This window comes from Oncorhynchus masou, chromosome 31 (genome assembly GCF_036934945.1).
Source record: "Oncorhynchus masou masou isolate Uvic2021 chromosome 31, UVic_Omas_1.1, whole genome shotgun sequence".
NCBI lineage: Eukaryota > Metazoa > Chordata > Actinopteri > Salmoniformes > Salmonidae > Oncorhynchus > Oncorhynchus masou.
The window spans coordinates 48,213,737-48,234,333 of NC_088242.1; the positions used below are offsets into that span (position 1 = coordinate 48,213,737).

At 43.2% G+C, this 20,597-nt stretch overlaps 1 protein-coding gene across 1 annotated transcript in view; it reads left to right on the forward strand.

Annotated features, from left to right (window-relative positions):
• The window catches only part of LOC135524038 (CD82 antigen-like), a 51,191-nt gene that overhangs the window by 13,941 nt on the left and 16,653 nt on the right, over nucleotides 1-20,597 (forward strand). Inside the window, exons 2-4 of the mRNA XM_064951173.1 lie at nucleotides 4,801-4,879; nucleotides 6,913-6,985; nucleotides 20,211-20,335. Of these exons, the coding sequence (XP_064807245.1) occupies nucleotides 4,817-4,879; nucleotides 6,913-6,985; nucleotides 20,211-20,335 (261 nt within the window). The 5' untranslated portion in view covers nucleotides 4,801-4,816. The remainder of the gene's footprint in view (nucleotides 1-4,800; nucleotides 4,880-6,912; nucleotides 6,986-20,210; nucleotides 20,336-20,597) is intronic.

Genomic DNA, 20,597 nt, shown 5'->3' on the forward strand with positions numbered 1-20,597 from the left:
ATGCTCTTCAACCGATCGCTACATTTACATTACATTTAAGTCATTTAGCAGACGCTCTTATGTTGGACCCGCTCCTACCCGCCTGTCCAACATCACTACTCTGGACGGCTCTGATTTAGAATACGTGGACAACTACAAATACTTAGGTGTCTGGTTAGACTGTAAACTCTCCTTCCAGACCCATATCAAATATCTCCAATCCAAAGTTAAATCTAGAATTGGCTTCCTATTTCGCAACAAAGCATCCTTCACTCATGCTGCCAAACATACCCTTGTAAAACTGACCATCCTACCAATCCTCGACTTTGGCGATGTCATTTACAAAATAGCCTCAAATACCCTACTCAACAAATTGGATGCAGTCTATCACAGTGCAATCCGTTTTGTCACCAAAGCCCCATATACTACCCACCATTGCGACCTGTACACTCTCGTTGGCTGGCCCTCGCTTCATACTCGTCGCCAAACCCACTGGCTTCATGTCATCTACAAGACCCTGCTAGGTAAAGTCCCCCCTTATCTCAGCTCGCTGGTCACCATAGCATCTCCCACCTGTAGCACACGCTCCAGCAGGTATATCTCTCTAGTCACCCCCAAAACCAATTCTTTCTTTGGCCGCCTCTCCTTCCAGTTCTCTGCTGCCAATGACTGGAACGAACTACAAAAAGCACTGAAACTGGAAACACTTATCTCCCTCACTAGCTTTAAGCACCAACTGTCAGAGCAGCTCACAGATTACTGCACCTGTACATAGCCCACCTATATTTTAGCCCAAACAACTACCTCTTTCCCTACTGTATTTAATTTATTTATTTTGCTCCTTTGCAACCCATTATTTTTATTTCTACTTTGCACATTCTTCCATTGCAAATCTACCATTCCAGTGTTTTACTTGCTATATTGTATTTACTTTGCCACCATGGCCTTTTTTTGCCTTTACCTCCCTTATCTCACCTCATTTGCTCACATCGTATATAGACTTGTTTATACTATATTATTGACTGTATGTTTGTTTTGCTCCATGTGTAACTCTGTGTCGTTGTATGTGTCGAGCTGCTTTGCTTTATCTTGGCCAGGTCGCAATTGTAAATGAGAACTTGTTCTCAACTTGCCTACCTGGTTAAATAAAGGTGAAATAAATAAATAAATATCGACATATTTAGAAAAAGTCAAGGACAGAGGGGGCCATGACTTTAAAAATGGCAGAGTAATAAGATCATTTGATTAATGAACAGTCCAAATGGCTGCTTTAGTGGTTCTAGTGTTAAGGATGATGTGCTTTGTGTAGTAGACTATAGTATCTGCTGCTACTGTACCTAGGCCTACTTGTTTTTAGGTGCTCGACTAGGATATTTGGTTCTGATCAATCCTGTCCTTACACATTAATAATGTGAGGGCAGATGCTGGAGATGAGAAGCAAGTACAGGGAGTGAACATTTAATTAACAATGGCCATGGAACAGGACAGGACTGCGTCTAGAAATGAAAACATAATGACAATAATGCTGACACGGGGAACCAAGGGAGGAATAGACAGAGATAGATGGGGCAATCAACAAGGTGAAGGAGTCCAGGTGAGTCCAATGAGCACTGATGCGCGTAATGATGGTGACAGGTGTGCATAATGAATTGCAGCCTGACACCCTCGAGCGCCAGAGAGGGAGAGCGGGAGCAGGCATGACAAATAATTAGGCCTATGTAATGTGTGTGTGTGTGTGTGTGTGTACTGTATCTGGTCTCAGTGTGAGACTCAAACGGACACTACATCCTGCTCATATTAAGAGCTACGACACAGTAGTGCCTTGCAGCGATTGCTCTGCCATGTGAACAGAGGGAAGGGATCGTGCAGGCAAACAGGCAGGGTGGACTGAGAGGAGCAAAGCATATGTGCGTGTGTGTTAAAACCCATGAGAAGCCTTGATGATCCAATGTAAACTTGGCCTTATTCACGGTATGCCGACAGATGTATATAAACGCTGAAAGTGCCATGCAGAGGTGCAAGATCAGGAACAGGCCGCATATCTGGTATTGGTCAGCGCTTAAAGCTGGGCACTGTGCCCAGTTTGACTAGGCTACTGATATTCCATGGGGTTACTCGGCATGCAAAATCACTTAGATCAATGACTATCAACACAGTTACATGCTTAGTTTGACATTGGAGAGGACGCATCCACCCGCCTCTCATTATAAATCTGCAAGTGTTCTATTATTACGCTATTTGTTTGTGTATCTTACTGTCTACAAACAGATAGTTTGTATTTTCTTAGCAAGTTATGGCTAAAATAAATAGTGTTAGCTGGCTAGCTAAATGTACTCAGAGCCAGCGCAAACATAACTAGGCTCATAACAGTGCTGATGTAGGCTTAGATCAGCATTTTGTTTGCGCAACTACATCTTCTAAATCAGAGAGGAGTAGGCTAGCATTAATATGTTAGCTAGCTAGCTACATGGAGTAAGAGAAAACTAAAATATAGCAGCCTCCAACTGCTCTTAAACGCTAGTAAAACCAAATGCATGCTTTTCAACCGTTCGCTGCCCGCATCCACCCGCCCGACTAGCATCACTACTCTGGACGCTTCTGACCTAGGACATGTGGACAACTACAAATACCTAGGTGTCTGGCTAGACTGTAAACTCTCCTTCCAGACTCATATTAACTTCTTACGGCTGAGATCCTGTGAAAGTGCAGGGCGCCAAATTCAAACAGAAATCTCATAATTAAAATTCCTCAAACATACAAGTATTTCACACACATATCCAAAAATCTCAGTTTAGATTGGCCCGTTACGTTCAGTAATGTTTTGCTTCCAAAACATCCTTTGATTTTGAAGAGAGCCATGTCAATTTACAGAAATACTCATAATAAACATTGATAAAAGAATCAAGTGTTATGCATGGAACTTTAGATAAACTTCTCCTTAATGCAACCGCTGTGTCAGATTTCAAAAAAGCTTTACTGAAAAAGCACACCGTGCCATAATCTGAGTACTACACTCAGAGACCAAAACAAGCAATGAAGATATCCGCCATGTTGTGGAGTCAACAGAAGTCAGAAATAGTATTATAAATATTCACTTACCTTTGATGATCTTCATCAGAATGCACTCCCAGGAATGCCAGTTCCACAATAAATGTTTGTTTTGTTCGATAAAGTCCATAATTTATGTCCAAATACCTCCTTGTTGTTCGCGCGTTTAGTTCAAAAATCCAAATTCACAACACGCAGGCCAGACAAAAAGTAAAAAAGATTCCTCTACAGTTCGTAGAAACATGTCAAACAATGTATAGAATCAATCATTAGGATGTTTTTATCATAAATCTTCAATAATGTTTCAACCGGAGAATTCCTTTGTCTTTAGAAATGCAATGGAACGCAGCTACCTCTCATGGATGCGCGCCTGACCGAGCTCATGGCCTTATGGTAGACCCCTTACTCAATCAGCTCTTATTCTCTCCCCCTTCACAGTAGAAGCCTGAAACAAGGTTCTAAAGACTGTTGGCATTTAGTGGAAGCCATAGGAAGTGCAATATGACCCCAAAGACACTGTATATTGTATAGGCAAAGACTTGAAACCTACAACCCTCAGATTTCACACTTCCAGGTAGGATTTTTTCTCAGTTTTTGCCTGCCATATGATTTCTGTTATACTCACAGACATCATTCAAACAGTTTTAGAAACTTCAGCGTGTTTTCTATCCAAATCTACTAATAATATGCATATCTTAGCTTCTGGGCCTGAGTAGCAGGCAGTTTACTCTGGGCATCTTATTCATCCAAGCTACTCAATACTGCCCCTCATCCATAAGAAGTTAAACATCTCCAATCCAAAATCAAATCTAGAATCGGCTTTATATTTTGCAACAAAGCATCCTTCACTCACACCGCCAAACTTACACTAGTAAAACTGACTATCCTACCGATCCTCGACTTAGGCTATGTCATCTACAAAATAGCTTCCAATACTCTACTCAGCAAACTGGATGCAGTCTATCACAGTGCCATCCATTTTGTTACCAAAGCCCCTTATACCACCCACCACTGCGACCTGTATGCTCTAGTCGGCTGGCCCTCGCTACATATTCGTCGCCAGACCCACTGGCTCCAGGTCATCTAGAAGTATATGCTAGGTAAAGCTCTGCCTTGTCTCAGCTCACTGGTCACGATAACAACACCCACCCGTAGCACGCACTCCAGCAGGTATATCTCACTGGTTGTCCCCAAAGCCAACACCTCCTTTGGCCGCCTTTCCTTCCAGTTCTCTGCTGCCAGTGACTGGAATGAATTGCAAAAATCGCTGAACCTGGAGACTTATATTTCTCTCACCAACTTTAAACATCAGCTATCTGAGCAGCTAACCGATCACTGCAACTGTACATAGTCCATCTGTAAATAGCCCACCCAATCTACCTACCTCATCCCCATATTTTTTAAATGTACTTTTCTGCTCTTTTGCACACCAGTATCACTACTTATACATCATCATCTGCCCATCTATCACTCCAGTGTTAATCTACTAAATTGTAATTACTTTGCTACTATGGCCTATTTATTGCCTTACCTCCTCACGCCATTTGCACACACTGTATATAGACTTTTTTTCTATTGTGTTATTGCCTGTACGCTGGTTTATTACATGTTTAACTCTGTGTTGTTGTTTGTGTCACACTGCTTTGCTTTATCTTGGCCAGGTCGCAGTTGTAAATGAGAACTTGTTCTCAACTAGCTTACCTGGTTAAATAAAGGTTAAATAAAACAAATAAAAAGTAGCCTTCATCTAACCTAACTGTTTCTTTCTCTCAGTTGCAGAGTCGTAACCATGGGGAAGGGATGCATCACGGCAACTAAGTACTTCCTGTTCCTCTTCAACCTCCTCTTCTTTGTAAGTGACATCACCACCTTCAATGGATATCTATGTCAACCCCAGCCACTGTAGCCTTCATTTGCATCAAATCCATCTGACTTAAGAGAATATTACTCTGTGTATAATGACTAGTAGTTATTAAAGATCATTCATAGAAAATGTGTGTGTCCAGTGCCCACTGACCAGTTTCTGTTTGCTGTTCTTTCCATGTTGTTCCTGTTTTCATTATCATTTGAATATGGTAGGCTGTTTATTGAAATATCCCAGAGATTAGCAGAGTATGTGTTACTTTCCAAAGTGATGAGTGTTGTAGTACTGTACTGTAGCAACACAGTCAGAACTGGTGTTTTTTATCTTCTAACCTTTATTTAGAAAGGTAGGAAATACCATTGAGGTCAAAAGACTTCACCTGGCAGAGACTTCACTCTTCAAACGCAACCTACAAGTGTGTTTGATCAAAACACAGACAGTCCATCCTGAAACTGACACAACAGCTCCTATATTAAACCTTCACTGATGATGTCCAACCTGACTCTTTACCTCCTTTCCAATTTACTCACTGTGTGTCTGTGTGTAGTAAATGTGACCCAGGCTTTTGATGTGAACACTCACCGCCCTTAATGGAAAGCATCTGTGGACAGAGGCTAGTAGTGGACTACATAGTACTAGTTTATATGGACCTAATGAGTTGAAACAGACCCTCTAGTCTAAATGAAGAGTTCTCAATTAGGTTTCCATTTCCAAGCCAAGGGAAAGTGGTGAATTAGGAACCTCTCATCTTTTGGGTTGACCCCCCCCACTACCAGACATGGTCCCTATAAACTCCACACTGCACTTTAGGCTACATTTTTATATTTGAGTTATTTAGCAGACACTAATATCCAGAGAGACTTACAGGAGCAATTAGGGTGAAGTGCCTTGTTCAAGGGCACATTGACACATTTTTCATGTTGTCAGCTCAGAGATTCAAACCAGCGACCTTTCGGTTACTGGCCCAACGCACTAACCGCTAGGCTACACTTTATAGACTCATTACCAAATAATTGGCAGATAATATGGCTGTCTAACACATCCGTTCGTTGCTGGAGGTGAGTGTCAGAAAAGGACGTGGTATGTACCGGAAATGAAAATTAAACAAGAAACTCTGATCAGGTTCAGACCTTTTGGTTCTGGTCTAGACCTGGCTCCTCTATTTGCTAGTTCCCTTTCAGAACTTTTCATTCTGGCCCTTTATGCGTTAGGTTAGTCTGAATGGGAGGTCCCCGACGCATCTGTTACAGTAGAGAAGGTGTGGTGTAGACCAGTGGTTCCTAACCTTTTTTGAACCGTGGCACACCTTGATGGGATATAAAAATTCTGCGGCACCTAGCATTTTTTGATGAATTAATTTCATGGTAATGACCTCCATCTCATCTAATTCATACTGCAAAATCATACACGTTCTCTTAAGATAGGTTTTATTTAAACTATATTTCCTTACTCATGATGATTAATTTGTGTGTACCCCATTAAGAGAGTCCCACGAAACCATACTAGAAGTAATTTTCTTTTGCTCCGGTAAAATAGGTCTTTAGTTTTGAACGGTTTGAGCTAGAGAGAAATGGTTTTCTGCATTGTAAAGGTGCAACCATGGACACAAAGCCATACTCTGTTTGTTTCTATGTCAGAGCCTGTGGTACAGCTTTGCCTAGCCACTTGCTAATAGTTCTCCCAGGCAAAGTAAAATGATACAAATGATACCAATGTAACAGGCTGAGTGCACCAGACTTGAAAACCAATGTAACAACAGGCTGAGTGCACCAGACTTGAAAAAGAAGAGAGAAAGAGAGGGAGCAGACATACTATAATTTCTTATTTTAGAGACACACCGCTTTTCCAGTTGTCTCTATTTGTTATCTCACTGATCTGGTTTGCAATGAGCCCAAACATTTTCAGTAAGAATCTACCTGCCTCTATTGTATTGTACTGGTCCAGGACAATTGTTGCTATCTGGCTCTATGGACCATGAAAATGAGTGCCACCTTGTAACTCAATTCCTTTTCCCTCTGTAGATCTTTGGAGCATTGATCATGGGCTTTGGACTGTGGGTTCTCCTGGATAACCAGAGCTTCATCGCAGTTCTGCGTAAGTAAGAACACAGGCACACACACGCCCTTTGTGATCTTGCCTGATAGTTGTTGATACTGTCTATCTTTGCTCAAGTGTTCTATGCACAGGGGAAGCCAAAAGTAGAGATTGAAAATTGTGCTTGTCAGATCCCAAAGTGTTACTACTGTTACTACCTCAATCCATGTCCAATCCTAAACCCTTAGCCCGGTCTGTGCAGTTAAAGTGGCTCTCATCTTACTTGTCTCATTCCCACAAACACCAACCCAAGGGAAGAGGGCCATAAGTTAAGAGCAGATGTAAGCACTAAAACAAAAATGTGACCCACAACTGATAGATAGCGTATGGTACTCTCAACCACTAGAAACAGCTATCTGGTTTGGCAGGCATGCATGCACACACACATGCATGCGCAAATGCAAACACATACAGGCGGAAGTGACCGATCACTAGCGATAGGTTGGTGATTAACATCTTAAGTAGTTTCAAACTGTGTTAGAGGATGACAGCTTACTTCAACCCTACTAACTTCACACACAGCATGTCACCTTATTTCCTATATTGTCTCCATATGTGACCGACCACCTTAATTTGGTGTTATGTAGCAACATTTGAAACTGTGTTTTTTGCATTGGATAAAAGCAGAGACACAGGGCTACAAAATGGTTTATCTTACGCTGTATTTGAGGAACAATGGGAAAGTAATTCTGCTTTGAACGTTGATAAACGTGTAACCTCACTTTTGAGAAAATGGCCCTTGAATAATTTGGTACCTACTGGAGAGCTCTTCTTTGTCTACACCCATTATTCACACCCTCTTAAGGCAGCCCCACCCATTTCTTTAAGGATTCACATGTGAGGTCATGTGCTACAGAGTGAGTAGTGTAGTAAAGATTAAGACTAAGAGATAAAAGTAGTAGCCTACAATAAGGAAAAATTCCAGTTAAACAGATAAAAATATTTTATAAATATTAGATGACACTTGTCTAAATTGATGGCTCATGTAAAAGAAATGCTATAATCCCACAACCACATCTTGTTAAGTGGATGGGTCTCTACAGAAGGAGTAAACGGTGAAGCGAAATGGTTACTTGCATAGTAGCAATATCAAAAAGAGATAGTGTCAATATAAAGAAAAAAATAACAAGTGTCAATGCCAGTAGAAAAAAAATACAAATAATATACATTATGTTCAAGAACAATATCAGTGATGTATTAGGTAGTTATATGCATACAATCAAGGGAAAAGTGGTTGAGCAGCAGGATAATTTTTTTTAATTGCAACGTATGGCATGTGTGTTAGGAGAGAGTCATGTGAATAGAGGCACTGCAGATAGTGTTGATGACTGGGAACTCGCATGAACAAGGGAATCTATATTCGGAGAGCCTGTTTCTGTGCTGCCATTGACTTTGGTGCAGGGCATGTGATGTCCATAGCCTTTTTGTCGCAAAACTCCCTGATCTTGTCAAAAATATATGTTTGTCTAGCTGTGTCCAGTCAAGGTGGTGCTTGTACAGGCTGACCATCAATGGGAGGAAGGATGTCAGCATTGCGCAGCAGCTAAAACCTGGTCACGACTGAGTCCGAATGCTCCTTGGAGACAACAATACCAGGCTCCAGAGCATCGAAGCTGTAAAACAGGAAATAACAAAAAACATTGAGCGGGCATTACAACCTTGCGTAACATCAATTAATCTCCCAAGTTTAGATAAGAAGAATAACCTCATACAATGCAGTGAAAATAATATTCACCTGAAGTGCTGGTACTGCTTGATCTGTGGCAGCGGCCTGCACTACGGACTCAGGTGTTGTTGCAAGCCATAGCTTTCCACCAGGAAGTGAATGTCCAGACTATGGTGGAGTTTGTGCATGGTCCGCCAGGTACAATACCAGAGCACAAACCTTTTCTTGTTTTGACCACTGCAGACTGACTGCTCACTGTAAACAATTGCTTGCTTGAGCCAGCTCTCTTTTTGATGGGAGGCATTAGATCATTCTCCTTGTATAACTGGTGGAGGAGAGTCAGGCGTGTTCTACTGATGCTGAAAGTCAAATTCCAGATACAAATATTTTAACATTATAATACAATAGATAGCCGTAATCACCATCAGACACACCTGTCTAACTTGATGGGTCATGTAATCAATCCGATTTTGTTTAGACATGCTAGCTAAACAATGAACCATAATCCTACTCCATAGAGTACTAGCAATACAAATCGATTGTCATAGCTAGCTAAAGTTAACCAAATAAAGTTCAATGCTAGCGAGTTCCTGTCTAGCTAACATTAGGCTACAACTAGCAATGCAAATGGATTTCTAAGAGAATATTATTCCACAGATCATACACATAATGTTAGCTAGCGAGCCAGCCACCTAGCGTCAGCTAGCTAGCTAACAGTAAACTTTAACTTGCAATAAAAACAATTTTCTGACAAAATTAGATACAGTTGAGGTCGGAAGTTTACAGACACCTTAGCCAAATACAGTTAAACTCAGTTTTTCACAATTCCTGACATTTAATCCTAGTAATAATTCCCTGTCTTAGGTCAGTTAGAATCACCACTTTTTTAAAGAATGTGAAATGTCAGAATAATAGTAGAGAGAATGATTTATTTCAGTTTTTATTTCTTTAATCACATTCCCGGTGGTTCAGTAGTTTACATACACATACACAATACATATTAGTATTTGGTAGCACTGCTTTGAAATTGTTTAACTTGAGTCAGACGTTTCGGGTAGCCTCCCACAAGCTTGCCACAATAAGTTGAATTGTGAATTGGTGAATTATTTCCTTCTGACAGAGATGGTGTAACTGAGTCAGGTTTATAGGCCTCCTTGCTCGCACACGCTTTTTCAGTTCTGCCCACACCTTTTCTATAGGATTGAGGTCAGGGCTTTGTGATAGCCACTCCAATACCTTAACTTTGTTGTCCTTAAGCCATTTTGCCACAACTTTGGAACTATGCTTGGGGTCCATTTGTCCATTTGCTTGGGGTCCATTGTCCATTTGGAAGACCCATTTTCGACCAAGCTTTAACTTCCTGACTGATGTCTTGAGATGTTGCTTCAATATATCCACATATGTTCTTCCCCATGATGCCATCTATTTTGTGATGTGCACCAGTCCCTCCTGCAGCCAAGCACCCCCACAACATGATGCTGCCACCCCCTTGCTTTTACGGTTAGGGTAGTGTTCTTCGGCTTGCAAGCCCCCTTTTTTCTCCTAACATAACGATGGTCATTATGGCCAAACAGTCCAATTTGTTTGTCATCAGACCAGAGGACATTTCTCCAAAAAGTACGATCTTCGTCCCAATGTGCAGTTGCAAACTGTAGTCTGGCTTTTTTTATGGCTGATTTGGAGCAGTGGCTTCTTCCTTGCTAAGTGGCCTTTCAGGTTATGTCGATATAGGAATGGTTTTAATGTGGATATAGATACTTTTGTACCTGTTTCCTACAGCATCTTCACAAGGTCCTTTTGCTGTTATTCTGGGATTGATTTGCACTTTTCGCACCAAAGCACATTCCTCTCTAGGAGACAGACAGCGTCTTCTTCCTGAGCGGTATGACGGCTGCGTGTTCCCATGGTGTTTATACTTGCGTACTATTGTTTGTACAGATGAACATGGTACCTTCAGGCATTTGGAAATTGCTCCCAAGGATGAACCAGACATGTGGAGGTCTTACAATTGTTTTTTTCTGAGGTCTAGCCTGATTTCTTTTGATTTTCCCATGATGTCAAGCAAAGAGGCACCGAGATTGAAGGTTGGCCTTGAAGTACATCCACAGGTACACCTGCAATTGACTCAAATGTTGTCAATTAGCCTATCAGAAGCTTCTAAAGCCATGACAGTTTCTGGAATTTTCCAAGTTTTTTAAAAGCACAGTCAACTTAGTGTATGTAAACTTCTGACCCACTGGAATTGTGATACAGTGAATTATAAGTGAAATAATCTGTCTGTAAACAATTGTTGAAAAAATTACTTTGTCATGTACAAAATTGATGTCCTATCCGACTTCCGAAAACTATAGTTTGTTAAGTTCTCTAGGATAGGGGGCAGCATTTTGGAATTTTGGATGAAAAGCATGCCCAAATTCAACTACTTTGCTACTCATCCCCAGAAGATGTCCGGATGAAAAGCTTGTCCAAAGTAAACGGCCTGCTACTCTGATTCAGAAGCCAGGATATGCATATTATTAGTAGATTTGGATAGAAAACACAAGTTTCTAAAACTGTTTGAATCATGTCTGTGAGTATAACAGAACTTATGTAGCAGGCGAAACCCTAAGGACAAACCATTCAGATTTTATTTTTTTGAGGTCACCCTCTTTTCAATTGATTTTCATTGGGAATCCAGATTTCCAAGGGACTTGGTTGTGATGAAGAAGTATGGCCATCTTGAACGAGGGTCACTTCATGTGTACTGTTTGATAGATATTTACTTTAAAAATTACCTAAAGTTGTATTCTAAAAATAGTTTGAAATGTTTTGGCAAAGTTTACAGGTAACTTTTGAGATATTTTGTAGTCACATTGCGCAAGTTGGAACCCGTGTTTCTCTGGATCAAACGCACCAAATAAATTGACATTTTGGATATATATGGACGTAATGAATCGTACAAAAGGACCATTTGTGATGTTTATGGGACATATTGGAGTGCCAACAGAAGAAGCTTGTCAATGGTAAGGCATGATTTATATTTTTATTTCTGCGTTTTGTGTCGAGCCTGCATGGTTGAAATGTTTTCTCTCTTTTGTTTATGGAGGTGCTATCCTCAGATAATAGCATCGTTTGCTTTCGCCGAAAAGCCTTTTTGAAATCTGACATGTTGGCTGGATTCACAACACGTGTAGCTTTAATTTGGTATCTTACATGTGTGATTTTATGAAAGTTAGATTTTTATAGGAATTTATTTGAATTTGGCGCTCTGCATTTTCTCTGGCTTTTGGCCAAGTGGGACGCTATCGTCCCACATATCCCAGAGAGGTTTTAACAAGAAATTTGTGAGGTGGTTGAAAAACATGTTTTAATGACTCCAACCTATGTGTATGTAAACTTCTGACTTCAACTGTATGAATAATATCTGAATCTGTAGCTAGACTCTTACCCGTATGTATACATGGATACCCGTATACACAGCAGACTGCAAAACCCCTTTCATTAAATAACACGTCCTGTGTCATTTCTGTTTTGTTTGTACAGCTTGCTTGGCCCGTTGTTGTCAAGTCACTGGTTCACATTGTCTGATTTCATTTTCAGAGTCAGAGAGAGTGAGCATGGTATGATTGTCCTCCTGAAAGTAATCCATCACAACTTTTTCCCACTGACCTTTGTCGATAGTGCCTGATAAATTCAGGGCAGCAATGTTAGAGAGAAGTAGCAACACATTTGTAGTACTCCATGGCTAACGTTATATCTTTATAAAAAACTGCAGTAGAAAGGTTTATCGACTCATAACGAGCAGCTCATTTTATAGACAGAAGATGCTACACGGCAGACCAATCCGAAACTCATCTCTCGGCATGTCCAGCCCATTCATTATCTCAGCCAATCGTGGCTAGCGGGAAGGTTCCTGACTTTTTCTGTGGCTAAATGGCACAGATGGCATTCACGTTTGTTATTAAGGCACATGAATGTTCAAATGTTCAAGAAGGCATTTCTGCCCGAAAACCCATTTTGATTAAAAAAAAAACATTAAAGTTGAAGCCTCTCCTGTGAAGTCGTGACTTGCGACATACGCATAGTTTCCTGAAACAAGTCATATATGCAGGTACAAACACTTTGTGCGCAGAAGCAGACACGTGGACACATATGGTTAGATCTGTTTCAATACCTTACATGCCGTGTTAAGAGGTAGCAGATATCCCCACCATCTTTTCTGCTTTAGTTTTATTGGTTTCTTATAGACACTGCAAGTCAGTAGCAAGCCCAGTCTCACTCTGTAGCCTAAGGAGTGAGCAGGCCATCAAGGGAAACATGGATGGAAAACCACCTTTGGAGCTACAGAAGAGCATAAAGTTGATCCTCTCCCTTCAATGATTCTTCTTTTGATTTTTATCTGGAAGTCATACATGTCCAACTTTCTATTTGAACTGCTCTTGGAAATGTACTTTTCTTGGCGTGTAGGATTTTTTTCCTGCATAACTTTGAACTTAATTCTAGTTGATTCCAACTCCGTCAACGAGTTGCATTGCTGGAGCGACCAGTGAGATCTCTCGCAGAAGGTTAGGTGGAGTAGTAGATAGTCTATATTTAGTCTGGAGAGAGTATTAACTGGCCAGAACTGGAAGTGTTTCCCGGACCTCTCTTCCCTGTGACACGCATACACACACACACACACACACACACATAGAAACTTAACATGTTTCCCGGACCTCTCAGGCCTGGCCTGGGTCTTACCTCCTCTCATCATTTTCCACTGGGTCTCCTTTAAAAACATATGACTAATCTCATGGGACTTCATGGCTAAATAAAGGCTAAATTAAATATATCACTAAGGGATGGAGATTCTGGAATCGGCATTTCCCTCTTGATGTTTTCCAAGGACACTGAATATTGATTGATGCCTGCTGCTTAGCCTAGGCGATCATCCCTCTCTGCTGATCCAGGATCTGCCATAAAATCTTATTCATTATAATCTAGAAGGCGTACCCAATCCTAAATCAGCACTACTAATACTCTGACACTCATTGTGAATATGGGATACTGAACCACCATCTGTTCTGGCCAAGGTCGGGTGTCTGGGACATAACACAAAGCACAGCCCTGGCCCCAGTCTCTTTATCATGCATTGTTTTTATTATCCAGCTGTTCTACAGATAGCTGAGATCCTGTATCCTCCCCCTATTCCCTCGGACCATACCCTTACCTTTTTCCCCCAGGACCCCCTTTTTCACATTTAAAAAAATGCCCCCAACCGAGGATATACAGTGGGGAGAACAAGTATTTTTAATACACTGCCATTTTTGCAGGTTTTCCTACTTACAAAGCATGCAGAGGTCTGTATTTTTTTTATCATAGGTACACTTCAACTGTGAAAGACGGAATCTAAAACAAAAATCCAGAAAATCATATTGTATGATTTTTAAGTAATTAATTTGCGTATTTGATACATCAGTAAAGCAGAACTTAATATTTGGTACAGAAACCTTTGTTTGTAATTACAGAGATCATACGCTTCCTGTAGTTCTTGACCAGGTTTGCACACACTGCAGCATGGATTTTGGTCCACTCCTCCATACAGACCTTCTCCAGACCTTCTTCTCTTCTTCAGGTTTCGGGGCTGTCGCTGGGCAATACGGACTTTCAGCTCCCTCCAAAGATTTTCTATTGGGTTCAGGTCTGGAGACTGGCTAGGCCACTCCAGGACCTTGAGATGCTTCTTACGGAGCCACTCCTTAGTTGCCCTGGCTGTGTGTTTTGGGTCGTTGTCATGCTGGAAGACCCAGCCACGACCCATCTTCAATGCTCTTACTGAGGGAAGGAGGTTGTTGGCCAAGATCTCGCGATACATGGCTCCATCCATCCTCCCCTCAATACGGTGCAGTCGTCCTGTCCCCTTTGCAGAAAAGCATCCCCAAAGAATGATGTTTCCACCTCCATGCTTCACGGTTGGGATGGTGTTCTTGGGGTTGTACTCATCCTTCTTCTTCCTCCAAACACGGAGAGTGTAGTTTAGACCAAAAAGCTCTATTTTTGTCTCATCAGACCACATTACCTTCTCCCATTCCTCCTCTGGATCATCCAGATGGTCATTGGCAAACTTCAGACGGGCCTGGACATGTGCTGGCTTGAGTAGGGGGACCTTGTGTGCGCTGCAGGATTTGAATCCATGATGGCGTAGTGTGTTACTGATGGTTTTCTTTGAGACTGTGGTCCCAGCTCTCTTCAGGTCATTGGCCAGGTCCTTCCGTGTAGTTCTGGGCTGAACCTCACCTTCCTCATGATTCCCCACGAGATTAGATCTTGCATGGAGCCCCAGACCAAGGGTGATTGACCGTCATCTTGAACTTCTTCCATTTTCTAATAATTGCGCCAACAGTTGTTGCCTTCTCACCAAGCTGCTTGCCTATTGTCCTGTAGCCCATCCCAACCATGTGCAGGTCTACAATTTTATCCCTGATGTCCTTACACAGCTTTCTGGTCTTGGCCATTGTGGAGAGGTTGGAGTCTGTTTGATTGAGTGTGTGGACAGGTGTCTTTTATACAAATTACAAGAGTTCAAACAGGTGCAGTTAATACAGGTAATAAGTGGAGAACAGGAGGGCTTCTGAAAGAAAAACTAACAGGTCTGTGAGAGACGGAATTCTTACTGGTTGGTAGGTAACCAAATACTTATGTCATGCAATAAAATGCAAATTAATTACTTAAAAATCATACAATGTTATTTTCTGGATTTTTGTTTTAGATTCTGTCTCTCACAGTTGAAGTGTACCTATGATAAAAATTACAGATCTCTACATGCTTTGTAAGTAGGAAAACCTGCAGAATTGGCAGTGTATCAAATACTTGTTCTCCCCACTGTATATAGACTTGTTTTAAGCTTATTACCTGCAATTCTACGTAGTTTAACAAGACTCAAGAAAATAATAATAAAGTGTATAATAATTAAGGAAAATAAAATCTAGACCCAATTTCCCCAAATATTATTCCACTACCAAATGTTTTATTATGATAATCTATATGAACCCTCAATTTAATTTTACATATTGTTTTTTACAGAAAGTGAATTGATCAATTGATAGCGACAGTCACACATTGTATAAGATTACTTCCCAAGTCAATTTGTAATGAGTCCTCGACTTTAAAAGGTTGTAGCTCAGCTCCTGGATGTCATATAGAGAATCCATGTGCATCAGAGTCGTGTCTTCCTCTGGCATTTTACCGCTTGATTCTAGCCTAAAGCATCATGGATTTATGCGTCATTTTATATCTACCCCTGAAATCAAGAAGGTTGGGAACCCTTAGGATATCCCCTCTTCCTTCTCGAGGGGCTCACTATACTCATTCTCCTTTTTCTCCCCCTTCCTCCTCCATGGGGACCGACTCTCTGAGTCTAGCTGTTCCACCATGGGAGTAGCTACTGGACTACTGTTCTCTCTATCAGTGCCACTCTGTTAGTAGTTCAGCATAGTGAAGCGCGTGACACACAGTTCATCATTGGAGTGCTGGTGAAAACACAGCTTGACATATATTTAAACAAAAGACCTTGGCCTTGGTGAGGGAGATCTGCGATCTTGTGCTCAGTGTGAAAGTATGATCTGCAAGGCTATACTTCAGTTAAGATGAGAGAAAGATTATAGCTCATAGAAAGATTTTTTCAACGTGCACAAACACACTTTATGAGGTAAAAATATGTATTATATCCATTGTACAGGTTGGATTTGGGTTCAATCTCAAACTGCTGCATTTATCAGTTTAGCTCAGGGAATGTTTTTTCAGTTCACATGTATCCTACTCTGAATCTTGTTGAGGTAAAAACGTGATATATTATATCTGTCTTACATATTGAATTTGAGTTCAATGTGGAATCACTGTGTTTAAAATGAGAATATGTATTCCATTTGATGCGTTCATTCGGTATTTGAATACAGACTAAATATGTTGCCCTAGCTGGAAATGTTTATACATTGAACCCTGCTATGCCAAATAATCCCCCTAAGTCTGAGTCTAAGCCTACTTGGAAATGTGCCATAGTATAAGACAGAGTAGAGCAGAGAACACATCCTGACTACAGGGAAAAGTTGTGTTTTAGCTACGCTACCACTAGAGAATACAGATGTGTTACACGGAGCGACACAGGGGAACCCAAGAGCAGACTCAGATGAGGGAACTGGGATGAATGAACCAAAATATTTATTGTTACACAGAGAGATATGGTGTGCAGATCCGGGGAAGCTCAGATGAGTTGCAGAAAAAACAGATGTGGAGACTGAGGTTGGAGTTAGCTGAGTAGAACAGGGTAAGCAGATCCTGAGGGGAATCCAAGGTAGTTGGGTGGTGAATGTGGAACAGGAGCCAGGAGCCAGAGACAGATCGGTAAATGCAATGAGAGGATAAATGGTGTCAGGCAGGGTAACAGGCACAGCAGAGTAACAGGATCTTGAATAATCATAAATGGCTAGAATCGTGAACTGACTGAGCAGAGATTATGACCTGGCAGAGTGGAAGTGGCAGGACTGAGTCTTACAGTATAGTATACTGGTGCTCAGTACAACTGCTCCTCTCTCTCCTCTATATCCACAAAGAATCTGTGTTTTGTAGTGAGAGGCTCCTGTCAGCGTATGCCAAGTGCTGTAAGACAGGTGGAGCTTAGATCTGTGTTTTCTGTGTGTGAGCTCTTTTAACTAGCATATTTCAGTATGGCTATGTAGTGCAGTATGTGTGTAACACATACACATGCACTTTGGAGAGGGCTTTACTGGATATAGATCAGTGTGTGTGTTACATCCCCATAAATTATAGTCCTGAGCCACATACAGTCTGTCTATATGGGGTGTCCTGCTCTATACTTAGTAGTAGACCCACCCTGTGAATCCCAGGCCTTTTCATTATCCCATAACCACTGCCACTGACGTATGCATGCATGTAGGTTATGAGTGTGTGTATAAAGTATAAATGTATGTGTTTTTGCCTGTCTGAAGTGGGATAGTGTCACGTTCTGACCTTAGTTCTTTTGTTTTAGGTTGGTCAGGGTGTGAGTTGGGGCAGGTTGTCTGTGTTCGTTTTTCTATATTGTGTTTTTCGTTTGACCTGGTATGGTTCTCAATCAGAGGCAGGTGTCGTTAGTTGTCTCTGATTGAGAATCATTCTTAGGTAGCCTTTTCCCACCTGTGTTTCATGGGTGATTGTTTTTTGTCTTTGTGTATGTCACCAGACAGGGCTGTTTCGTCTTTCGCACCCACCGCCAAAGGACCAAGCAGCGTGGTATCGGGCAGCAGCAGAAATCTCGGGACTCATGGACATGAGAGGAGATTCCCGGACGGCAAGTGACCCTGGGCACAGGCTGGGGAATATCGCCGCCCCAAAGCAGAGCTGGAGGCAGCGAAAGCTGAGCAGCGGTGGTATGAGGAGGCAGCACGGCAGCGCGGCTGAGACGAGAGGCAGTCCCAAAAATGTCTTGGGGGTGGCACACGGGGAGTGTTGCTAAGTCAGGTAGGAGACCTGAGCCAACTCCCCGTGCTTACCGCTGAGAGAGGTGGACCGGGCAGGCACCGTGTTATGCCGTGAGGCACACGGTGTCCCCGGTGCGCAGGCATAGCCCGGTGCGTTACATCGCAGCGCCTCGTACCGGCCGGGCTAGAGTGGGCATCGAGCCAGGTGCCATGAAGCCGGCTCAGCGCATCTGGTCTCCTCGGGCCGGGGTACATGGCCCTACGCATGGTGTCCCCGGTTCGCCAGCACAGCCCAGTGCGGTCTATTCCACCTCGACGCACTGGCCTGGCTACTGGGAGTATCCATCTTGGTAGGGTTGTGCAGGCTCGGTGCTCGAGACCTCCTGTGCGACTCCACGGTCCGGTCTATCCGGTGCCTCCTCCACGGACTCCCGCCTGTCCAGCGCTGCCGGAGTCTCCCGCCTGTCCAGTGCTGCCGAAGTCTCCCGCCTGCCCTGAGCTGCCGGAGTCTCCCGCCTGCCCTGAGCTGCCGGAGTCTCCCGCCTGCCCTGAGCTGCCGGAGTCTCCCGCCTGCCCTGAGCTGCCGGAGTCTCCCGCCTGCCCTGAGCTGCCGGAGTCTCCCGCCTGCCCTGAGCTGCCGGAGTCTCCCGCCTGCCCTGAGCTGCCGGGTTCGCCCGCCTGCCCTGAGCTGCCCGGAGTCGCCCGCCTGCCCTGAGCTGCCGGAGTCGCCCGCCTGCCCTGAGCTGCCGGAGTCGCCCGCCTGCCCTGAGCTGCCGGAGTCGCCCGCCTGCCCTGAGCTGCCGGAGTCGCCCTTCACTCCGGAGCTGCCGGAGTCGCCCTTCACTCCGGAGCTGCCGGAGTCGCCCTTCACTCCGGAGCTGCCGGAGTCGCCCTTCACTCCGGAGCTGCCGGAGTCGCCCTTCACTCCGGAGCTGCCGGAGTCGCCCTTCACTCCGGAGCTGCCGGAGTCGCCCTTCACTCCGGAGCTGCCGGAGTCGCCCTTCACTCCGGAGCTGCCGGAGTCGCCCTTCACTCCGGAGCTGCCGGAGTCGCCCTTCTTTCCGGTGCTGCCGGAATCTCCTGTCCGGTGCTGCCGGAATCTCCTGTCCATTCGGGACCCGAGTTCGGCGGCGAGGGTCACTGCTCGAAAAGCACCACGGAGGCGGGTTAAGAGGCGGAGAAAGACTATGGTGGAGTTGGGTCCACGTCCCGCGCCAGAGCCGCCCAGCGGACAGACACCCACCCAGACCCTCCCCTATAGGTTCAGGTTTTGCGGCCGGAGTCCGCACCTTTGGGGGGGTTACTGTCACGTTCTGACCTTTAGTTCTTTTGTTATGTATTTGTTTTAGGTTGGTCAGGGTGTGAGTTGGGGTGGGTTGTCTGTGTTCGTTTTTCTATATTGTGTTTTGCGTTTGGCCTGGTATGGTTCTCAATCAGAGGCAGGTGTCGTTAGTTGTGTCTGATTGAGAATCATACTTAGGTAGCCTTTTCCCACCTGTGTTTCGTGGGTGATTGTTTTTTGTCTTTGTGTATGTCACCAGACAGGACTGTTTCGTTTCGTGTCATTCTCTTTGTTTTAGTGTTCTGTGTTTAATAAATTCATCATTAACACGTACCACGCTGCGCATTGGTGCTCCGATCCTTGCTACTCCTCCTCAGAAGTTGAGGAAGACGAACGTTACTGATAGCCTATATATGTCTGTCTGTACACAGTACATACACACAGTGATGTACTGTACTACGCTGACAGCTATACTGTAGAATAGATATATGATTATACAGGCATTGTTTATCCTTCATGGACATGTAGGGTCAATTGCAACGAAGATGCAGAACTTAACGTTCATTTAAACTCTTGTAGTACAGAGAATTGCTAGAATGTTTAGAATGCCTCATTTGAGCCCTGGTCTGTGGCAGACCGCATTGCTTTGCTTGACGATGGTACTACTGAATGCACAGGTTAGATGGTACTTCACCTTCCACATGTGCATAACTTTTTAGTTGAGCATACCTTTTAGTCCAGGAGTAGGCCTGATTTTAGCTAGTCGGTCAAATGGATTCTGGTTTAGTGTATGGTCCTGTTGTGGGCTGAGAGTTGACCTTTTCCACAATGTCTTCCCTACAGAGGAATCCTCTACTACCCTGAAGGTAGTGTCCTACATTTTCATCAGTGTGGGGTCTCTCTCCATGGCCATGGGCTTCCTGGGCTGTATAGGAGCCATCTATGAGATACGCTGCCTGCTGGGCCTGGTGAGTAAACACACACACCGAGTAATATGAACTGGAAATATGATGTGAACCCTTTGGAATTACCAGGATTTCTGTATAAATTGGTCATCAAATTTGATCTTCATCTAAGTCACAACAATAGACAAACAGTCTGCTTAAACTAATAACACACAAACAATTATACTTTTTCATGTCTTTATTGAACACACCGTATTAACATTCACAGTGCAGGGTGAGAAAAGTATGTGAACCATTGGATTTAATAACTGGTTGACCCTACTTT